The sequence below is a fragment of the Silene latifolia genome, chromosome 8 (assembly GCF_048544455.1).
Source record: "Silene latifolia isolate original U9 population chromosome 8, ASM4854445v1, whole genome shotgun sequence".
In the NCBI taxonomy this organism is placed as follows: domain Eukaryota; kingdom Viridiplantae; phylum Streptophyta; class Magnoliopsida; order Caryophyllales; family Caryophyllaceae; genus Silene; species Silene latifolia.
Window position 1 is genome coordinate 15,900,945 of NC_133533.1, and position 24,534 is coordinate 15,925,478.

At 43.3% G+C, this 24,534-nt stretch overlaps 1 protein-coding gene across 1 annotated transcript; it reads left to right on the plus strand.

Annotated features, from left to right (window-relative positions):
* Positions 1-20,563: 20,563 nt before the first annotated feature.
* On the plus strand, positions 20,564-21,205 carry LOC141594754 (uncharacterized). The gene has a single exon (XM_074414747.1). The coding sequence runs from the start codon at positions 20,564-20,566 to the stop codon at positions 21,203-21,205; it is 642 nt and encodes a 213-aa protein (XP_074270848.1).
* Positions 21,206-24,534: the final 3,329 nt, after the last annotated feature.

Consider the following 24,534-nt stretch of genomic DNA (forward strand, 5'->3'; position numbering starts at 1 on the left):
TTTTTTGGGGTATGCTCGTGTTATGATTGAGGTGAAAATTGGTCAATAGTTTCCTACTGAGCTACCTTTTATGGATGAGAATGGGAAGTCTCAATGTGTACGTCTTGCTTATGATTAGTTGCCAACAACATGTACTGGCTGCAAAGGAATGGGACACACTGTGGATATCTGTAGGAAGGGGGAACCTAAAGCCGGGGTGAAGAAGGTCTGGGTTCCTAAGAAGACCCAAGCCCTTATCAGGAAGCACCCAGTACTGCAGAAGAATTAGCAGAAGTCACAGCCTGAGATTCAGTCAGCTGCTGCTATACCTGCTGGTGGCCTGGTTACACCAATTGTAACACCAATTGTTGGGAATCAGATTCCAGTGGTGGAGGTTTCTTTTCCTCGGAGACTTATTAACAGAATGATGAAAGGGGATAATGGTGGGAAGAAAGTTTTCACACCTGGAGGGCTGTCATTTATGGATTCTCTGACTCACTCTTTACAAAAGAGTAGGACCAAATTGATTGATAAAATTATGATTGAAAGGGGAGAGAGTAGTCACTCTCAGACTGATAATGGGTAGTTGTGGTTTTTGGAATATTAGAGGGATGAATAGTAGTAAGAAACAGGATAAAATAAAATGGTTTCTTAACCATAATAAAATAGGTTTATTTGGGTTATTGGAGACTAAGATTAAGAATAAAAATTGGGGTAAAATTAAGAGTACTCTTTGTGACAATTGGTCTCTTTGCACTAATAACAATTGTCATAAGGGTGGTAGAGTATGGCTTATTTGGGATCCTACTATGTTCTCTGTAGATGTTAGAGATATCACTAATCAATGCATTCATGCTGCAGTCAGGGATAGATTGAGGCAAAAGAATTTTTGTATCACAATGTGTGGAAAGCGGGGGCCACGGGGGCGCTTGGGAAACAAGCGTTTGCATTTTGTATGGAGTCGCCACCAATTTTTATGGGAAATTGGAACCGTTCGAGTACCTCGTGTCATGTCAAGACACAAAGTAAAGACATGAACACTAAGCAATCTTTACCCTTAGCATTCTATGTTTAGAATGACTCTCGTGGATGCCAATGAACACGGGTGTTCACAGATATCTGGAGTAAGGGGTGAGGGTACGTATTAGGAAGCTCTTTTGATCGAACACCTAATCCCGCCCGCCTCGATAGCGGCCTCTACTAATGATCAGGGAAGTTATTCGTACTCGATATATCGTCGGCTATATGCATGCAATGCAACATCCATTGTTTTGATCCTAGCATGTGAGAATTAATACTAAGTCGGTTGACACGTAATTAGCATACAATTGGGTCGAAGTAGGATTTAAGGTTGATTACATGTGAAAACATACAAGCAATAAAAGAAATACAATAATTATAAATTACAATAATGAAAATTACGTTAATTACAATGGAATAGGCGATTTATGTCGAAAATACCTTTAAAACGGACCATTTGAGAAAGCGAATAAAGGAATAAATTAAAGAAATAAACGAACAAGAATTAGCGTGATATTACGAATAATAGTCAATTAATACGTAAACTAATTAAACTAGGTCAAGGCAGAAACGGAGTTCGAGAGACGAGAACTCGGCCAGAACAAAGAGCAGTAGCAGAGAGCTGCGTCCCTGAATAGGAATAAGCAGACAGACTGCGTCCTTTGTTCCTTGGCTCAGTTCTGGCTGTGAAGCCGTAATTGCAAGCCGTTAATGTTAATTGGTGAATTTAATGATCGATTGAATTATTTACTCGGACGAAAGTGATTAGCAGGTTATTTAACATATGAATGGGTCATAAAAACAGTAAAACATGAATGAGACGGGTGCAAACGAATTGAATTACAAGATGGAATAATGACAGAAGTGAAAAATATTAATGAGCCAAACAAATTAATTCAATTAACTAAGTTAGATACGACGGTTTAATGACGAATATGCGATGAACATGTGAAATAACAGATGAAAGCTATATCAAAGACGAATTCCAGAAACTCAATATTGACGAATTGAATCTCTACAACCCGGAATTGAATTTAATGACGAAAACCCGCGAATATTAGATTATTTGGGATTTAAATCGGATTTATGATGGATAAAACGTATGTTAACGATGAGGATTAATGTAATACATGTGAACTATATGCTACGATGATGAAGAATTAACAAATAAACGAAACAAACAAAAGGATTTTGACGAATAACGAGAGGATCTAACGAAGAAGAAAGGAAGCGAGAAGCTGCGGCGGCCTCACGAAGAGGCGCAGCAGAGGCTGCGCTCCTTCAAGATGCGCAGCGATTCTTTGCGTCCTTTCTCGACGGTTATCTACTGGAAATCCGTAAAAAGGAGGTTTTAAAACATGGTTTTAGAAATCGGTTTTAATGGTATTTTCGACATAAACCTTACAATTGATTATACAAAAGGTAAATACAATAAATAAATAAGGATTATACACCCTCAGACTTACATGTTGACGAAACGAGAAGGACTAAGATATCGATTAGTGATGCTCGACGCGAATGCAAAGAAAGTGCCCTCGTAAGAGGAAAACGATTAATTAATTAAGTTGATTGATTGTGGAGTTGGTCAAATTGGTCGGGCATGCAACGGGGAGGCTGGTACTCAGAAGGATCCGAGCTTACGTGGTCGAATGTTCAAGCACGTAGACGCCAAAAAGTAAGAACAAAGTCTAGAATGCAAAGGGAGAAGAGAAGGGCGGACACTCGCGTGAGAAATATGAGGAGCAAAGGCTCCTATTTATACTAATCACGTGAAGGAATTAGGGTTTCAGAGACTCTTTGGAAGTGAATCTCGGAAAGATATGAAAAAGATACGAGAAACATGCAGAAAAGGGCCTGGGAAGAGGCGCAGCAGCCACTGCGTCTCTTGGAAGAGGCGCGGCACCTGCTGCGTCTGTTCCCAAGCGGTTTCCTCCCGCGGAAGAAAGATCTCCGTGTTTGAGTTATGGTAGGACGGAAATAATTCGATTTTCCTTAATATCTTATGTGAATATTACGGGAAATTGCTTACTAAAAGATAAAATTTGTGAAATATGGAATAGAAATATCCGGAACATTCCAGAACATTCTGACTCGGGATTTAGCGGTTATCAGAAAATGGAGACGGTTTTAGGCCCGGACTCCGAATGTACTCTAATTACTGTCAAAACGACCGTATCGGGACGTAGATGACGACTAAGAGGTAGACATTAATATTTGAGCAATCACTTGACGATAATCTTACGAATTGTCACAAATCGTACCGCGTATCAAACATGCGGCCCAATCATCACCGGGTGGTTTGCGGGATGCGCAGAAATGAGGTATCTACAGAGCCCCCACTTTGACTGAGGCTTGGACAAGGCGAAAGTCAAAGTATAGCCATCAGGTCAATCGAAGATTACAACCAGACGACTATGGCGACGCGAGGCGGCTCAAGGGGTCTGAGCCAAGGACCTGTCGTCGGGAACATTTTAGAGTCTGTCGACTATCAGGGAAGGTCGTTTAAAGTCCATTAGACTACGTAAGGAGGCTCGCCAGCCATAAGGAGAGACCATACCTGAGACTTCTTTCTCGAGATGCTTCCGGAGGTGCATAGGAGCTAAGGTTAAGCATGAGAGCTAAGGGTAAGACCTAAAGGATATATAAGGATTGGTGCTAGGGTGTGGGACCCTAAAGGAAAGCATCGGCGGGAGTGAGGCCTAAGGTAAGTTCAACTTAAGGGGTAACCAAGGTTTGGGTGTAAGAATTCTATTGGTTTGGGAACTTGAAGGCTTATGAACCTAAAAGGATTGGGATCCTATAGTTAAAAAAATCCTAATTTCGGGTCTACGAACCTAAGAAAGAAGGCTTTGGTTTGGAAACTTCTTGAGAACGACACCTTTGTCGCACCCCGCGGGGAAACAAGAAATATTGTGAGTAGCAGGACACAGGCGGGAACTGCTGAGAGGAAAACTGCTTTGGGTAGTCTTTGGGAAATAATTGCGAGTAGCAGGACACAGGCGGGAACTGCTAAGATGAAATCTGCTTAGGTAGATCGTCAATCCTTACGTCTTGAGAGAGACAGTACGTCCGCTTACTCTCGCTAGAGACACGATTGGGAATTTTATTCTTCTTGTCATGAGAGGGAAAGTATATCCGCTTACTCTCACTGGAGGCATAATGAAGGTGTGTTGAATTCCGTGAAGGAATGAATGCTCGTTGCGACAAGCAAAAGGTCTTGGATGGAATAAATAATACGCAACAGTCTGCTGCAGGCTTGGAAATGCGGGCCGGAAGAAAAGAAAATCGTCAAACGGACCAAAAGAATGAAAATAACATCGGGGAAGAGGCGCACCAAAGATGGGCCCACAAATAACGAATTCATAACGAATTTTTGAAAATCCGTATGGAGGGAACAAAAGGAAGAGGCGCAGCAAGAGCTGCGTCTCTTGGAAGAGGCGCAGCGCCTGCTGCGTCTATTCCCCAATTTGGTTTTTCTGCGTAAAAACGCGAAAATCAGGAGGCTTTGTATTCATTTGCTCGAAACATAAACCACACATTTCTCTCTCAAATCTTCACCATTTCCGCCAAGTTTTGATTCAAAAGCTTGCATTAATCATGACTAATCGAGGTATGTGTCTCAATCTTGCATTAATCATCTACATTCGTCCAATTTTGAGCTCAAAAATCTAGGGTTTATGACCCTTTCGATCGAAAATTTGGGGCTTTTCCCCCAAATGCATTTGCCTTGTCAAATTGACACTAGAAATGGATAGTATGTAATATTAGGAACATAACCATTTATTTGTTTCGAATTTTCATCAAGTTTTGAGCCTTCGAGTGAAATTTGAGACGGTTTTACAGCTGAACCGTAAATTGCTTCGAAAATAGCCTTAGGATTGCCCATTTGCGATGAAACTTGATATTTGGGATCCTGAAATGATGGGTAAACTTTCTAATATCTCGGAATTTTGGTTTGTGACAGCTTTTTCAGGACACTTTTCTAGGGCATAATCGCCATTATAACGAAATGCTGCCGAAATTTCGACTCGAACCCGGAACTAGGATTCGAATTAGGCTTGACTTGACCCAATTTATCACATGAGTGATCGGGTTGGTGGGAATATGGCCAAGGATGGCAAGAAAAGAGCGGTTTCAGGGCCTCCGAATGCTCGAAAATCCCTTAACCAAGGCTTGTCGTCATGTGACGCGGCCTGAATTTGCTTTAATGTTGCAGGTGATGAGGCTTCTACTTCTGGGAGAGCTCCCATAGAGATTGACGTCGCTACTGTCGAGGAGGCTTTAGAGCAGGCCTTCACCGCTGCGGTGATGGCTGCCGGGGACGAGGCTCACGAGGAGGAGGCCGTCGAGGAGGAGGAGGCCCCGAGATGGGCCAACGTCGGACGAGGAGGTCGTCAGCTGAGAGGAGCTCCTGCGTGGGCTGAGACCTGGGAGAGCAGGCACCTGGTGTGGGCTGCAGAGGGTCACTTGTCCTACAGGACGGTGAAGAGTTTGGTAAATAGGAATTCACTACTCACTACTCATCCCTTTTCATTCTTTTGTCCAAATTTCTTTCAAATTTCATTCAAAACTAAAGATAGCTTTGTTTCAAATCACAATAGGAGGCCGGTAACACCAGGTCGTTCTCGGATTACACGACAGCGATGGAGCACTACGAGCGGCTGTCGGCGGAGGAGAGGGCCATGATCGAGCGTGGAGCGTTCGGTCCTTTGGTTCAGGTCTGGAGGGATATCGCGAAGAGGAAGTTGCGGGCTAACCTTAGCCTGGTCCGTGATTTCTTGGACCGATTCTGGGATACGACTTCCACATTTCACATGCCTTTTGGTGAGGTGAGAGTCACTTTGGAGGATTACGGCATGATTTCTGGTCTGCCGTGCGGGACCGAGGAGGTGGTGTGGCCGGAGACTGCCATGAGGTCGGACTCGGCCAAGGCGAGGAGATTGATCGGCTGGAACCTGTCGCCGAAGGCTGTTACAGTGCCGGGTTTGATACCCAGTTCCTACGTTCGAGACTACTTTGCGGGGAAGACCCCGACGCTGGTGACGATTGACGGGAGGGAGACGGCTCCTCCTCCCTGTACAGCTGAGCAGAGGGTTCGTCTGTGGCTCTGGTGGTTTCTGTCTTCGATTTACCTCGGAGACAAGGGCGAGAGGCTGTCGACGAAGCTTCTTCCCTTCCTTTCTGACCTGAGTTCCCTGGGACGTTGGGACTGGGTCACTGCTGGTTTTGCGGTCCTCATCCGCTTCATGAGGGCCATGGTTCATCCGGAGTTGATGGAGAAGGGGACTTCTCCTGGTGCTGTCGGACCTGGATTACTGCTGGAGGTATGAACCTTTCTTTAGACCAAAGTAAATCCCTTTTCTTTATCAAATTACGAAAGATCGTCATTGATTATTTTACTTTGCAGGCATGGGTGTACTCCTACTTCCCGAGCCTCGCGCCCAAGAGGACAGAGCCGCTGGAGAGGGCCTATCCCGTGGTGAGGGATTGGGTGATGTGCCAGACGAAGAGCAAGCGTTCTTCTCACAGTGTCTACCGACGGGACGTGAACGCTCTTCAGCTGGACAGGGTAAGTATCTTACTTATATTCATTTGCTTCTTATATTGCCTTTTAATTGATCATAGGAATGATCCTTTGTATCTTGTCTCAGTGGGTGCCCCGACCTTGGGCGGAGTACGCCGGAGCGCCTCCTTTTGTGGCTGAGGTCCTTCGACCTAGGAGCTCGGGCCGACTGCTGTAGAGGACGTCGATGGGTCCTGTGTGGTACTTGGGCGAGCGCTTGACTCGTCAGTGCTCGCGGGGCGTGTTGACGGTTCCCGTCGATCCTCCCAGGACGATGTTTAGGGAGCCTTCTGAGGCTGAGAGGGAGGCGGACTTGGCTGGTGCCAGTGGTGACGCCCTTCTTCTTCCTGGCGAGGACTACTCGGCGTTCCTTTACGGGAGGTTGGCGTACTGGCCGGTAGTGGTGAGTATCTTTTATTTTTCCTCTTGATTCGATTATGAGATTTATGATGAAAGATCATCGATTGATGAGAACCATTTGTCTTTGTAGGAGGTCGAGGCGGCGGGCATCGAGCCCCCAGAGTACCCCGAGACCCTCGAGTACACTGACGCGACCGGGAGGACGACGATCTCCGAGCTGCGGGACTTTGACGTAGCTGTGACGGATGCTGGCCTGGACGACTGGCAGCATCTGATCCGGAGGGTGAGCCTCTCACTTGTATATTTTTTTTTTGTGTAAGAACACATTTGGTTGAGTTTGTTCAATTGTTTGAGAATTTCTTTTTGAAAATGCAGGTCGCGCCGTCTCGGTTTGTGGCGTTGTGGAGGGTGGCCAACCGGCTGCGAGCTACTGCCGTCGAGGCACTTGTCGGCGGTCGAGGTCGTCAGGTATGAACCTCACCCCTATTTCCTTTTTGATTTTTTTGATTTTTCTAGTTTTGCTTGAATCGATTGACATGAGCCAACTTATTGTTTACAGGGTGACCGCGGGCTGGAGCGAGAGTTGGCCCAGTCCCGGGAGGAGACGGCTCGCTTGTTGAGGGAGCTCGAGGTTCGGGACGCCGAGAATGCCGCTCTTGCGGCAAGAGTTGCAGAGTTGGAGGGCGCCCAGCAGTAGTTTTGTGTAGCTTTCGTCGTATTTTGCACATTTTGTACATTGATTTCGGACACATTTTTTTTTGGACTTTGTTTGGGGCTCGAGCCCCCAGTTTGTTGTACATTTCCTTCGTTTGGTATATTTATGACGGCCTGAGTGCCTTTGCTGCTGGGTTGTGTTGCTTGTATCTGCAGGTTAGTTTCGAACAGGTTTGGTAGATGATGGTTTGCGCCGTCATGCTGCCGAAATTTACATAGAAAAACACGCAAAGCATACATTTTTATATACATATGGCCTTAATTATCGCAAAACGAGAGACTCAAAAGAACGCGAAAAATGCAAAAAAATGCAAAAATTTTGCCGGAAATGACCGAACGGCAGGGAGGGTTACCCCCTAAAAAAAGAAAAAAATAGAAATCTATAAGTTTAGAAATGAAATTAAAGAATAGAAATCAATATATACAAGTTGAAATTAAAATGAAAATTTATAAGTTTAGAAATGACCGGGTTACACGATCAAAAATTTTTGATCGGGTTACACGATCAAAAATTTTGCCGGAAATGACCGGACGGCAGGGAGGGTTACCCCCTAAAAAAAGAAAAAAATAGAAATCTATAAGTTTAGAAATGAAATTAAAGAATAGAAATCAATATATACAAGTTGAAATTAAAATGAAAATTATTTCCTAAAATGAAAATGAAATTTATTTCCTAAAATGAAAATATACAAGTGTGATATAATGGCAGAAATGTCGATGTCGCCTCGAAATGCGTGCCCGCGAAATTAGGAAACCTGAAACATGGTAATCTTCCCGTATTTACCTAAATAATAACCCGTAGGAATAGGAAATTATTTGTTATGGAATTAGGAAAGATCCAACGCGGAAAATCACAGAAGTGAAGCTCAGGAAGAGGCGCAGCATGAGCTGCGTCCCTTTGAAGAGGCGCAGCAGGTGTTGCGCCTGTTCCCAGGTTGTTCCGTTCAGACGGATTTTTGGAAACAGCAATTAGTATAAATAGAAACGTCGATATAGCTTTTATTCACACAAATCTTCCGTCTCATCTTCGTCTAAATACACAAAATTCTTCAAAATAAATTTTCTCATCATGAATACTTTGGAGATCCGCTTGAAGGAATGGACCAACGAATTTTCAAATATGGAGAAGCATGATATGGGCTCTTATAACTTTGGATCGTTGTTGAGTTTAAAACTCATCAAGGTTGTGAAACCGTTCTTGGATGCTTGCCTTGACTATTGGGACCCAAATTACCATGTTTTTGCGTTCCCTGGAGGTGATATTTGCCCCTTTCCTGAAGAAATTGCTGCTATTGGTGGATGGGACCCCGAACATTTGCCCGCCATTCCTTCTACTTCGCAAGGGTACAAGAGCAAATTTAGAGATTTGCTCGGATTGACTAGACTTGAGGTGGACCGTCTAGTTACCTCAAAAGGTGTGAGAATGTTGGACTTCATAGATCGATTTATCAACAGGGCCGACCCCACCGTTTCTCATGTTGCTAGGCGGAGAGCATTTGGCTTTTGCTTGTTGCATGTGTATGTCTTCCAGGGGCATGTTGATGAAGACTTGAGAGGTGATCCCCGTGTTTTGGGCCTTGTTGAGCAGATGGAGCTGCGTAGGAGCCCAGCTTGCTTATGCCTAGGAGAGATTATATTGGGTTTGGATAATAGGAAATCCAACCGTGATCTGCCGTTCTTGGGGAGTCCCGTCATTTTGCAGGTAAAAGACACCTTTTTTTTTCTTTTTTTTTTCGTTTTTTTTTTTTTTTGATGTCTAATACCTGCTTTTGGTAGGTTTGGCTTATGGAGCGGCTCCGATTGATCGAGCCCCCAGTTCATGCGCTTTCCTATCATGCCCGTTCAATTGCAATGAGGACGAGGTTGTACATGGTGGACTTCACCCGGGTCTGTGATTATTGGAAGAACAAGCTGAAGAGTGATGATGGCCCGTTGATCAGGTGGGTCGTTCCGTGGTGGCACCTCAAGTCCGTCGCTGGAGTGTCTTCTTTGGATCCCACTAGGTCGGTGCGCATTCCCGGATTGGAGTTTATGGTATGCATCTTTCCGGAAAGGTTGATGAGACAAGTTGGGCTGAAACAGACGATCCCAAGGCTCAATACCGTCCCGCAGACTGCTATGGCGCTTACTACAGAGAGCCGAAGGGAGTGGGCTATCAAATGAGCCCAAAGAAACATGTGGTTCTTGAATTTCTCCGCCAATGCTTTATGGGTGTCGGATTCTTATCTGAGGTGGAGAAAGTCTATGACTCCGGAAGAGCGGGAGAAATTGAGGAAGCGTGAGCCTATCGACTACAAGGTGCGCGAGGGAGAGAAAGAGAAAGAGAAGCATCTGACAGAGGGAGAAGAAGAAGTCGGGTTTCAAGTTGTTCATCCTTCGAAGAAACCAAGGACTACTCCTGTCGCAGAGATGGTGATTGGCAAGAATGGAAAAGCTAGACCTCGAGAAAGGCCGTTGGTGATTAGGTCTGAAGTGGCGCAAGAGCGTCCGGCTCGAGGTCGTGACAAGAAATATGACAAGAATGACAAGGGCAAGGGGAAGATGGAGGAATAGCCCGAGTCTTTATTATTATTTGATTATTATTATTATTATTATTGTTGTAATAAAAAAGGTGGGGTTTTTAGAATCCTAGCCTATTCTATTTTTATTATGTAGCGTATTATTATTAGAAGATGAATGAAATAAAAAGGTGAAGTGGTTATGAAACCGTTGTGATTTTCTATTTATTATTCTTGTCGAATTTCAAATGCGATGCAAATGTCCTTCTATTTACATTTTAGATATAATGGGTTGAATCCCGTGAAGGATTGTCTACGTATTCACTTAAAAAGCGAAATCAAACCCTTGCGCGTAGTTCGAGTAAATGTAAAAGAATAATTGTTCGAAGCAAGAGTTTGTAATGAATGTAGAAAATAAGCATGAGCTTTTGCTTACTCTGAAGGTGCGAATTTAGTTTGTTTGATGATACGAGGATGACAAATTTGTCAAAATGCAAGAGCACAGTGACATTTAGCTTATTTCAGCTTGGCCAGGGGCCGTTTATTTAGTGCCACAAGAGCGACACGTGGGTTTACGCGAGGCGCGTTTTTTGTTCCTATTCTAGGCATAGTACCGTTTCAGTTGGTCAAGGTTTGTTGGGTTTGAAAACTCATTCCCGTCTAGGTCTGTGATCCTAACCGCAACCCCTGGGAGTATGGATTTGACTAGAAATGGTCCGGCCCAATTAGGTTTGAATTTTCCCCGTGAGTCGATAGGTAAAAGAGCTCTAACCGATTTAAGCACTAAGTCTCCTTCTTTGATGTTTCTTGGCCTAACCCTTTTGTTGAAAGCTCGTTTGATACGAGCTTGATATGTTTGGACATTATGTAAGGCGCGAAGCCTACGTTCATCCAGGAGGATGAGCTCTTCATATCTATCCCTCTTCCAATCGGCTTCCGGGATTTGACTTTCTAGTAAAATACGCAAGGATGGTATTTCTAGCTCGACTGGTTGTACAGCTTCCATGCCGTAGGTCAAATAGAAAGGAGTAGCCCCAGTGGGCGTCCTGACAGATGTACGATACCCCCATAAAGCAAAGGGTACCTTGCTTGGCCAATCTCTATAGTTGTCAATCATTTTCTTGAGGATTGTGACAACATTCTTGTTTGCCGCCTCTACCGTGCCGTTAGTCTGTGGTCTATAGGGCGAAGAGTGGTGATGCTTAATCTTGTATTTGGCTAGCAATTGCTCGGTTTCAGCTTGGAAATATGACCCGTTATCGCTAATGATCTCATGTGGGCAACCATATCGACATATGATGTTGTTTTGTATGAATTTTTCCACATTTTTAGCCGTAAGACCAGTGTAGGAAGCCGCTTCTACCCATTTGGTGAAATAGTTGATTGCTACTAGAATGAAACAGTGACCTCCTATTCCGGCCGGGGTTATCTTCCCGATTATGTCAATTCCCCATGCAGAAAATGGCCAAGGGGATGTCATTGTATAGAGCAATGAAGGAGGGACATGTTGTACATTCCCGAAGATTTGGCAGTTGTGGCAATGTCTTACGTATTTGATGCAATCGGATTCCATTGTGGTCCAATAATATCCCAAACGTGTGATTTTCTTTGCCATCATGGGCCCACTCATGTGAGGACCGCATTCTCCGTCGTGGACTTCTTCCATCACCTTTCGTGCCTGTGAATGATCGAGGCAACGTAGGACTACACCAAGAGGTGTTCTTTTGTATAATTCTCCCTGCATGAGAATGTATTGGGAAGCTAGTAGGCGTATAGCGCGTTGTCCCCTCTTGTCCATATCTGGTGGATATGTACCATTATGCTTAAAATTCAGGATTGCTTGGAACCAGGGTTCCTGCGCGATTTCCTCTTCATCGGTGATTTGGTGGACATAAGCCGGCTCTGACCGTCGTTCGATGCATAAAGGCATTTCCACCATGTGATCAATGATCCTGTAACTTGGTTAATGATTAGTGATGAATCCCCATGTACTCGGAGGTTTTTAATGCCTAAGCTCACTGCCGCTTGTAGTCCAATGAGACAAGCTTCGTATTCTGCAGCATTGTTTGTCACCTCGAAGTCGAGTTTGACAAAGAATCGGTGTATGCTCGCCTTCAGGAGAAATGAGCAACACTCCTATTCCGAATCCTCTTAAGTTTGATGCTCCATCAAAGTATAGGTCCCAGGAGTCTACATCAGTTTGGAGTATATCCTCGTCTGGAAATGACCTAGTATCTATTGTTTGTGCGTCATTGATAGGATTTTCTGCGAAAAATTCGGCGACGGCGCGACCTTTTATAACTTTCAGTGGCACGTATTTGAGGTCGAATTCTGAGAGCATCAAGGTCCATCTTGCTAGACGTCCGTTGAGGACGGGTTTCTCGAAGAGGTATTTGACGGGATCCATTTTGGAGTATATTTTGACGGAGTAGCTAAGCATGTAATGGCGTAGCTTCTTCGTTGCCAACACAAGAGCGAGGCATGTCTTTTCGAGTTGTGATTATTTGCACTCGTATTCCAAGAACTTCTTACTAAGATAGTAGATAGCTCTTTCTTCACTTCCTACAGTTTGAGCCAGCATGGCACCCATGGCTGTTTCGGTTACCGTGAGATATAAACCAAGAGGTTGATCTCGTTGTGGTAGCATGAGCACTGGTGGTTTAGCCAATATCTCCTTAATCCGGTCGAATGCCTTTTGACAATCATCATCCCACATGGTGTGGTCTGTTTTCTTGAGTTTCTTGAAGATAGGCTCACAAATCATCGTAAGTTTCGATATGAATCGACTTATATATTGCACCTTTCCTAGGAATCCTCGACTTCTTTTTCTGTTTGAGGTTGTGGCATTTCGATTAGACCTTTGATTTTGGAAGGATCCATTTCTATACCTCGTTGGCTAACAACGTATCCCAGGAGTTTACCAGATGTTACCCCGAATGTGCATTTCTGAGGATTGAGCCTCATGTTGTACTTTCGTAGCCTTGCGAAGAACTTGCGAAGGTTCGCAATGTGTCCCTCTCTTTCCTTGGAGTTGACAATCATGTCATCTACGTATACCTCAACTTCTTTGTGCATCATGTCATGTAAGAGTGTAGTTGCGGTGCATTGGTATGTAGCTCCGGAGTTGATCAATCCGAACGGCATTACCGTATAGCAGTAGGTTCCCCATTGGATGACGAATGCGGTTTTATGCATATCTTCCATGGCCATCTTGATTTGGTTATAACCCGCATACCCATCCATGAAGGATAGTAATGCGTGGTCCGCAGTATTGTCTACCAATATGTCGATGTGAGGTAGAGGGAAGTCATCTTTTGGACTTGCTTTGTTTAAGTCCCTAAAGTCAACACAAACGCGGATTCTCCCATCCTTCTTGGGTACGGGTACTATGTTAGCTACCCAGTCAGAATACTCGGAAACTTTGATGAACCCGGCTTTGAATTGTTTGTCAACTTCTTCCTTAATCTTTAGAGCCCATTCCGTTCTCATTTGTCGAAGCTTTGTTTCACTGAGTTTGAAACCGGCTTAATCGGAATCCTATGTTCAGCGATATCCCTGTCGATCCCTGGCATGTCTTTGTAGGACCAAGCGAAAACGTCTTTGAATTCATTTAGGAGGTCTATGAAATCGGCCCTTTCGGTAGAGCTCAAGGTAGTCCCTATCCTAAGTTCTTGGGGTTCTAGTTCGGTTCCTACGTTGATGGGTTCGGTGTCCTCTATTACTGGTCCCCCTTCCCCTTCCTGTAGTATTTCTTTGGCTACGTAGGGAGGTATTTTGATTGAGTCTGGGTCTTGGTCATCCTCAGTATCATCATAAATGCAATTGCACTCAAGATAACACAAAGAGTAAGCGCGAACCCGATTTATTCATATTAAAATTTGAGTAAAGTTGAAACAAAGAAGCCAACTGATCCATGGTCAGTGGCGGCAAGGGGACAGTGGTTGGGGCATTTCCCGAACTACTGTGACTACTCGAGACTAAGCTAGGAGAAACGAAGGGAGTGGGGATGACGACAGGAGTAGACTCTCTAATGACTTCTCTAGACTCCGACTCTGACTCCGACTCCGACTCGAACTCATCGTCTTCTGGTTCTCCTTTGAACATATCTCCTTCTCCAGTGGTGAGCTTGAAGAGTCTTCCTTGATTGTTGGTGCATTTGATAGATTTTCTCCATCCTTTCTGCTGTTTCGCGTCGCTTTCTGTGATCAAAGCGATGGGGTTGAAGCGATCGTCTTGAAGTATCATAGTAATGATCTCATCCTGCGCGGCCCTAACGAATCGATCTTCTCCAAACAATGGGCTAACAGCTTGTTCGTCTAAGCAAGGTGCTTGACGGGTTTTCACGGTAGGAACCGTTTCTGGAGGGATGAAGTAGCAATCGTGAAAGATCTCGATTCCGGCTAACTTTCTCTCGAGATAATGCCAAGGTTCGGGAAATCCGTGAAAGAGTTCTAGACTTCCTTCTTGAACAAAGTACCCATTTAAAGTAGGGAGATATGGCCTCATTTGGACTCCTACGTGCTTGAGGTTTTGGACTTGGGCAAGCATTTCGAGAACCTCCTCTTTTGTAGGTTTGTACCCTAGTCCAAGTGGTATCCTCGTTGAGTTGCCTTCCTTGTATGGTGTGAAGGTATTCTTCCGAATAGGGTTCAAAGGCATTCCAGGGAAGTATCCCTGGGATTTGAGTATGTGGTTGACCACCAAGTTAGAGTAGGGATTATAGTATAAGGGTGCCAACTCACTTTCTATGACGCTTACACTTTGGAAGCCCCCAAGTTCGTATACGGGATCCGCAAGGACTTGATTGTTTGACTGTTTTTCGATTATTGCCTTGATGGGTGATGAAGTGATCGTCACTACTTTGCCGTTTAGTGGGATCTTGATCTTTTGATGAAGGGTGGATGTTACCGCTTTGGAAGCATGAATCCAAGGCCTTCCCAGAAGTATGTTGAATGAAGCTTCAATGTCCACTATTTGGAAGCTAACCTTTCGTTCGATTGGTCCCGTGGTTAGGTTGACAAGTCCTACCACCTTTCGTCGTGTACCGTCATATGCACGCACACCTTGATTGGTAGGGGTCCAATCCGACTCTTTCATGCCTAGCTTGTATGCCGTTTTGAGGGGTATGACGTTGACCGCGGAGCCATCATCCACCAAGGTCATTGGCACATTCTTCTTTAGACAAATGACAGTGATGTATAGAGCAAGGTTGTGACTAGCGCCAAAAGGTGGCAAATCTTCGTCCGAGAAAGTAATAGGATTACTTAGCTTTGGTGATTCTTGGAAGACCAAGTTGACTACATCTTCAGGAGTGGAGTTATGTGCTACATTTAATTTGGCCAAAGCTTGCAGTAAAGCTTGGCGATGTGGGAATGAGCTTGCTACTAATTTCCAGACTGAAAGATCAGCCTTTGTTTTCTGTAATTGCTTGAGCAAATGATCAGTGGAGTCATCTTCGTTGTCATTTGGTATGATGACGTTGGTTGGACCATTTTGAGTAGTGCTTTGATATGGACGACCCGAACGAGTTAGGTGGTCCACATCTTGGTCTTCACCATTTTGGACTATTTCTTTGACTAGGGAGTTTTCAATGAGATACTCGTCCTCATCATCATCGGCCCAAACCCCATTGATTGCGGCTAGTTCCCTCATTCTCACGATATCATCTTCTAGTCGTATGATTTGATCGACTAGTTTATCAACCACGGTGATTATTTCTTGCATAGTGGCATTTTGAGATAAGATTAGTGGCACATGTTCTTCGGGTATTGCGTTGGGATTGCGTAAAGTTGTTACCATGTTTTCTAGTTCCCAAACTTGCCTATCTACACTCCTTGCCCATGTGATGAAGTCGGAAATGGTAGGGGAGATAGTAGAGTAGAGCCCTTTATTCTCGATTGCATGAATTTCATTTTCGATGGGAGAAATGAGGTGTGAGCAATCTAAGGTAGATTCATCACTTGTGATCACTAGAACTCCAAGAGGATTCTGAGTGTTGTTGGGCTTACCTCTCGGTGGTATTAGGAGTCGACCATCTTCAATCATGTCTTGAAGCACGTTTTTCAACTTGTAGCATTTTTCTGTGTCGTGCCCTTTGCCCCTATGGTATTCACAGTACGAATTCTCGTCCCAAAACTTGGACTTCCTTTCGGGTTCGGGAGTAGGTCCAATGGGTTGGAGTTTACCTTGCTTCATTAACCTTTTTAGAGCGTTGGAGTAAGTGTCCCCAAGGTTTGTGAATTTCCTTGGTGGGGTAGTTTTCTTGATTGGCTCGAAAAGGTTAACTTCATCGGTCTTACTAGTAGAGCCGTATGAACGACTTGTGGACCCTTGATATCCTCGACCTACCGTTTTGGACAAGAGTCCTTTACGGATGTCATCTTCAATCCTTGTCCCTAGTACGGTCAAGTCTTTGAAAGTCTTGATGTTTTGGTATCTCAAATGATTGGCATAGATGGGCTTGAGATTGTCCACAAACTTCTCCACAAGAGTAGCCTCGTCCGGGCGTTCTACTAGTTGAGTGCTAGTCTTCCTCCACCTACTTAGGAAGTCGGTGAATCCTTCTTTGTCATTTTGGGTAAGAACCTCTAGAGTACGCATGTTGACTTGGATCTCGGCATTATCCGCATATTGCTTGGAGAACTCGATTGCGGCATCTTCCCAAGTAGCGACCTTCTTGTGATCTAAAGAGTAGAACCATTGCCTTGGGATGGTATCAAGAGATGAAGGAAAGATCCTTAAGAACATCTCGGGTTTGATGCCTTTGATAGACATGTAATCCTTGAAGGCACGAATGTGGTTCAAAGGGTTCTCATGTCCCTTGAACTTAGGGATATCCGTCATACTAAAGTTAGTTGGCAATTTGGAATTGACGACCTCATACTTGCGATTGTTCTCCCTATAAATGTCAACACCCTTAAGGTACATCAATTGCTCCTCTAGGTATTGGAGTCTTTTCTCAGCTACAGTCATCCCCATGAGAGGATTTTCATCCTTGGATTCGTTGTCAGAGTCACGTAGTACTTCACTTTCATGAGGAGGCAACCTTCCCTCTACGGCATAGATACGGCCCTCGATGAGCTCAAGGCGGTCATAGGTTTGTTCTTGAGTAGCTTGCATTTGGGCTAGCGCGGCTAGGATTCGATCATTACTATTTTGAAGCTGTTTGAAGTTTGTTTCATCACTTGATCCGGGCATCTTGGAAACTGGATAAGAGATCGGCGACGAATCAAAACACGATCGACCATTCTAACACACTTGCTAAAAGAAGAAAAGTTTTGACTCGTGAAGTGGGTGTGTGCCACTTGTGTTGAGTGAACTTTGAAGAAAGACAAGTTTTTTGAAAATGTGTGTCCTAGTCAACTATGGTGTAGTTGTAGGAGTGGACTCGAAGTGAGGTTTTGAAATGGGCTTGTGGCCCGAATTTTGACACGACAAATGGACAGAGTTTTGACCGGATTTTGCGCTAATTAAAATCCCATTTCGAAATTTTGCTTGAAAGTGGGTTTTGATTTTTTTGAAAAATTGTCATGGTTTTGTTTAGAAATGGTGATCATGTAAGGTATACACATTTATACAAGCATTATAACGGGATGCTGAGTGCATTTAAAAGGGATTTGGTTTAAAAGGTGGGTTGCCATACCGAACCATCAAACCCGAAGTCTGTGGAGAGGCTCGTGCCAAACAAGAGTAAGGCCGATTCCTAGTCCATTTCCTCAAGTAGTGAAGGCCCTTGATACAAACAAGAGTAAGCATCATGGTATGGATGACGTCAATCGCTATCCATCCTTAGGCCCAAATAAGAATTAGGACCGTTTAGACGGGACGATTGGTCGAATGGGTTGGGTTGGGCCTAGGAAGGCCGAATAAAACGGTCTAGGAAGACCGAGTTATGAAAACCGACAATTGTCTTGTACAAATTATTCCCTAACCTTGTTCAAGTTTCACCCTTGGCTACACGTAAGTGTATTATCCCCAGCGGAGTCGCCAAACTGTGGACAGCGGGGGCCACGGGGGCGCTTGGGAAACAAGCGTTTGCATTTTGTATGGAGTCGCCACCAATTTTTATGGGAAATTGGAACCGTTCGAGTACCTCGTGTCATGTCAAGACACAAAGTAAAGACATGAACACTAAGCAATCGTTACCCTTAGCATTCTATGTCTAGAATGACTCTCGTGGATGCCAATGAACACGGGTGTTCACAGATATCTGGAGTAAGGGGTGAGGGTACGTATTAGGAAGCTCTTTTGATCGAACACCTAATCCCGCCCGCCTCGATAGCGGCCTCTACTAATGATTAGGGAAGTTATTCGTACTCGATATATCGTCGGCTATATGCATGCAATGCAACATCCATTGTTTTGATCCTAGCATGTGAGAATTAATACTAAGTCGGTTGACACGTAATTAGCATACAATTGGGTCGAAGTAGGATTTAAGGTTGATTACATGTGAAAACATACAAGCAATAAAAGAAATACAATAATTATAAATTACAATAATGAAAATTACATTAATTACAATGGAATAGGCGATTTATGTCGAAAATACCTTTAAAACGGACCATTTGAGAAAGCGAATAAAGGAATAAATTAAAGAAATAAACGAACAGGAATTAGCGTGATATTACGAATAATAGTCAATTAATACGTAAACTAATTAAACTAGGTCAAGGCAGAAACGGAGTTCAGAGACGAGAACTCGGCCCGAGAACAAAGCGCAAGAGCAAGCTGCGTCCCAGAATAGCGCAGCAGACGACGCTCTTCATCTTTCTTTCGATTCTGGTGTGAAGCCGTAATTGCAAGCCGTTAATGTTAATTGGTGAATTTAATGATCGATTGAATTATTTACTCGGACGAAAGTGATTAGCAGGTTATTTAACATATGAATGGGTCATAAAAACAGTAAAACATGAATGAGATGGGTGCAAACGAATTGAATTACAAGATGGAATAATGACAGAAGTGAAAAATATTAATGAGCCAAACAAATTAATTCAATTAACTAAGTTAGATACGACGGTTTAATGACGAATATGCGATGAACATGTGAAATAACAGATGAAAGCTATATCAAAGACGAATTCCAGAAACTCAATATTAACGAATTGAATCTCTACAACCCGGAATTGAATTTAATGACGAAAACCCGCGAATATTAGATTATTTGGGATTTAAGTCGGATTTATGATGGATAAAACGTATGTTAACGATGAGGATTAATGTAATACATGTGAACTATATGCTACGATGATGAAGAATTAACAAATAAACGAAACAAACAAAAGGATTTTGACGAATAACAGAGGACGAACGAAGAAGAAAGGAAGCAGGAACTGCGGCAGCCTCACGAAGAGGCGCAGCAGGAACTGCGCTCCTTCGAAGAGGCGCAGCAGTTGCTGCGTCCTTTCTCGACGGTTATCTACGGGAAATCCGTAAAAAAGAGGTTTTAAAACATGGTTTTAGAAATTGGTTTTAATGGTATTTTCGACATAAACCTTACAATTGATTATACAAAAGGTAAATACAATAAATAAATAAGGATTATACACCCTCAGACTTACATGTTGACGAAACGAGAAGGACTAAGATATCGATTAGTGATGCTCGACGCGAATGCAAAGAAATTGCCCTCGTAAGAGGAAAACGATTAATTAATTAAGTTGATTGATTGTGGAGTTGGTCAAATTGGTCGGTCATGCAACGGGGAGGCTGGTACTCAGAAGGATCCGAGCTTACGTGGTCGAATGTTCAAGCACGTAGACGCCAAAAAGTAAGAACAAAGTCTAGAATGCAAAGGGAGAAGAGATGGGCGGACACTCGCGTGAGAAATATGAGGAGCGAAGGCTCCTATTTATACTAATCACGTGAAGGAATTAGGGTTTCGGAGACTCTTTGGAAGTGAATCTCGGAAAGATATGAAAAAGATACGAGAAACATGCAGAAAAGGGCCTGGGAAGAGGCGCAGCAGCCACTGCGTCTCTTGGAAGAGGCGGAGCACCTGCTGCGTCTGTTCCCAAGCGGTTTCCTCCTGCGGAAGAAATATCTCCGTGTTTGAGTTATGGTAGGACGGAAATAATTCGATTTTCCTTAATATCTTACGTGAATATTACGGGAAATTGCTTACTAAAAGATAAAATTTGTGAAATATGGAATAGAAATATCCGGAACATTCCAGAACATTCTGACTCGAGATTTAGCGGTTATCAGAAAATGGAGACGGTTTTAGGCCCGGACTCCGAATGTACTCTAATTACTGTCAAAACGACCGTATCGGGACGTAGATGACGACTAAGAGGTAGACATTAATATTTGAGCAATCACTTGATGATAATCTTACGAATTGTCACAAATCGTTCCGCGTATCAAACATGCGGCCCAATCATCACCGGATGGTTTGCGGGAGGTGCAGAAATGAGGTATCTACACAATGGTGTATGGTTTTAATAAGCTTGCTGAAAGAGAGAGTTTGTGGCAAAGTCTGAGGAAGTATTATGGAATTACTAAAGAGGCCTGGGTAGTATGTGGTGATTTTAACACTATTCTGGGCACTAATGAGAGGATAGGAGGGTCTCCTGTTACTATGGCTGAGATGGCTCCCTTTCTGCAAGTAGTCCAGGATTGTGAACTGTATGATATCTCAGCCTGTGGTTCCTACTATACATGGAATAATAAGCATGAGGAGGGTGATAAGATATATAGTCGAATTGATAGAGTGCAGATAAATGCTGAGTGGCTACAGGTGTATGGTACTAATTTTGCTACTTACCTACCTGAGGGCCTTTTTGATCACTGCCCATGTGTGATACAATTTGAGGAGAATACTGTTCTTAGGAAACATTCCTTTAAGTATTACAATATGTGGTCACAGGCCAGTAATTTTGAGGATATTGTCACTGCTGGATGGAATGTAACTGTGCAGAGGACCAAAATGTTTAAGGTTGTTCAAAAACTGAAGGGGCTTAGACAGAAACCGAAGGAACTTAATAAGGAGCAATTTAGTGATATTGAAAACTTAACTCATATCACTGAACTCTCTCTGAAACATTTTCAAGAAATCTTAAAGATCTGATCCTCTTAATGAGATGCTCTGTGCTGCTGAGAAAGAATGTGTCAATGAACTGAAGTTTCTGATCAAGGCAAGGAGTACTTATTTGAGTCAAAAGGCTAAACTGAAGTGGCTTGACATGGGAGATGACAACACTAAAATTTTCCATTCAAGTATCAAAAGAAGGAGATCACGAAATAAAGTTTATCAAATAAAGGATATGAACAACAATCTTTGCAGCACCTATACTGACATTAAAAAAGCTTTTGAAGAGTATTATCAACATCTGTTGGGTACTTCTCAGGAGGTAAAGTCAGTTAATGGAAGGGTGGTTAGAAATGGTAGGTGCTTAAATGAAAGACACCATGCTATCCTTTTAGCACCTATTAGTGATGATGAAGTGAATGCAGCTATGTTTGATATCCCTGGTAACAAGTCCCCTGGACCAGACGGATATAGTAGTCAGTTCTTCAAAGACAGTTGGCATATTATTGGGAGAGAGATCACTGAACCCATAAAAGATGTGTTCAAGTCTGGTAAATTACTTAAACAGTGTAATAATACCATTATTACTCTTGTCCCAAAGGTTGATATTCCTGAGACAGTTATGCAATTCAGACCAATTGCATGCTGTAATACAGTTTACAAGTGCTTGTCCTAAGTCATTTGTAGTAGATTGAAGAAGATCCTCCCTGACATTATAAGTCCTTCTCAGAGTGCTTTTGTGGCAGGCCGTGATATTGTTGGCAACATCTTAATATGTCAAAATTTAATCAAGTTGTACAACAGAAAGAATTGCTCACCTAGGATCTTGATGAAGTTAGACCTTCAAAAAGCTTATGACTCGGTGGAGTGATCCTTTGTGCATGATATGTTGATCAAGGTTGGCTGCCCTGAGCAAATAGTAAGGCTAATTATGGAATGCATTTCCTCTCCTTCTTATTCTATTTCTCTGAATGGTGAAACATTTGGGTTTTTTAAAGGCAAGAGAGGATTGAGACAGGGTGATCCCCTCTCTCCTCTTCTTTTTACCTTATGCCTAGATTATTTGAGCATAGGTTGATGGAGATGCAGCAGCATGAACAATTTAGATTTCATCCTTTATGCAAACGAATAGGATTAACTCATCTTTGCTTTGCTGATGATTTAATTTTATTCTGCAAGGGTGAAAGGAGATCTATTGAGCTTATGCTAAGTGCCCGTGATAATTTTTCTTAAGTATCTGGGCTGACAATTAACAAAACCAAGTCTAGTTTTTACAGTAATTGTAATACCCGCCCTTTTAGAGACCCTTTGACCAGCGTTGACTGACCTTGAGAGCGGTAATAGTCCTTAGAAGTGCGTGCCAAAGCTATCTTGGGTTGCGAGTTATGTGTGGTACTCGATAGAGTAGAGGCTACTCGATCGAGTAGCGTGGTTACTCGATCGAGTAGGGGGTCACTCGATCGAGTATGTGGGACACTCGATCGAGTACCGGGTTTTCAGCGAGGGTTTTTAGTCGCGTTTTGTTAAATCCGAAAATCATTTCCGCCTCATTCCTTCAATCCTTTAGTCGCCTCTTTCCCTTCCCTTCACCATAAAACCTCCATGGAAACCTTTTGAAGGTCCTTGTGCCTTAGGAGAGCATAGCTTGAGTCGGGTAGCGGTCTTTTGCCGGGTTTCTCCTTGTAGGTATGTCGTCATCATCATTCGTATCCTTGTCCTTGTAATTAGGGTTTGCTTGATAGTAATAGATGATTGTGTTGTGGTTATAGGCATTGCTTGATTGCTGGATATGTCGTATGTTGGCATGGATTGGTTGCAGTTGCTTAAAGGTAGGTTCGCCTACTCAGTTTCTGTAGATGGTCTAGTGTGTCAGTTGTTGTGTCGTTGTGGTTGTATTGTGGTTGTGTTTGTTGGTTGTGTTGTATTGCAGCGGTTTGTGATTGTTTGTCTCTGCTTCTCGAGATGCGTTCTCGGCTGAGTGGAGTCACTTGCGGGAGTGGCTTCACGCCCTAGTTTCGCCCTCCGTGGAACCCGCCAAGGGAGGGGATGTGCACATTAATGGGACAGGGTTATCGCTCGGTATGATGAGCGGGGATTTGGTGGGTACGGCTGCGGTCCCCCACTGTCAGGGCTGGTCCAGTGGACAGTCGGTGACGGAGATTGATTGGAGTGGGTGTGATTGTGTGTGTGACTGATTGTGTTATGTTGTATTGCTAGATGTCGTTGGTTTTGCCGTGTCTTATCTCAGTACTGACCTTGTGTGGTTGTCTTGTTGTTTTATGTGTCTGACGTGATCCCTTATGGTGAGCAGTCTGTCTTAGCAGGTGTTGATGTCGTTGATAGCTGGAGTCCGGGCAGGGATGAGTCTTCACGAGATTTGATAGTAATAGCGAGTAGCCTTTGAGTTGTACCTTTTATATCGTCAGTTGGTTTTAAATCATTTGTAATATAACATAATAGTTCTTTTATCGACATTTTATTATTACTGTCCTCGGGCAACCGAGATGGTAATGCCCTTATATGCTAAGGAAGGCCTAGTTAAGGCTCCTCTGAATATGGGGGTGTTACAAAGTGGTATCAGAGCGACGATTTTGGAACCTGTAACAAATAAACTTAATGAACGTAGTGAGTCTAATAAAATGAACCTGGTGTATGTATAATGGGAGCCCCGCTGATGCTAGATTTTGGGTGAGTAGGCGCCCTCATTTCAAAATCTTGGCCCCATGATACTTAAGCCAGTCACAGGGTATGGGAATGTGGAGTCCGTGTGTATATACATGATGTATATGTTAGTTGTGTCGGAGTTATTTGTGGTTGAGTCTTTGCTAACGTAGAGATGGGTATATTAGTTGCGTTTGGATGGTGTGTAGTGAAGTTTTGGCATAACTAGTGAGCTTATACGATGATTACGAGAAACGTGACAAGAGTATATCTGATAGAATGCGTGAAAATGTGAAAGTGTATGCCGTAATATGAAGGTGATCATGTTAGTGTCTGCTTCAGGTTGTTAAAACGGTAATCATATATGAGTTATAATATGAGAAGTAACATATAACAATGCGTATATGCCTTACATATTGGTTGCAACTTTCCGCTGCGTGACGATCGATTTATGTAGAATGATTTGCTTATGATTGAAATTGGAACATGATAGGCCCTAATTTGCCATGTAGAGTATGCATTTATATGACATACGAAAGAATGAATTAACGTTAAATTATATGTTTCATGTTGATGTGAACACGAGTTTGGTAGTAATGTGGTAAGACAAGTTTAAGTGTGGTATGATGACGTGATTATGCTTTTGAATGACTCGGTATCAGGTAAACCGAGTTGGGTAATTGTTGTAGCGTATTAGGACATAAAAC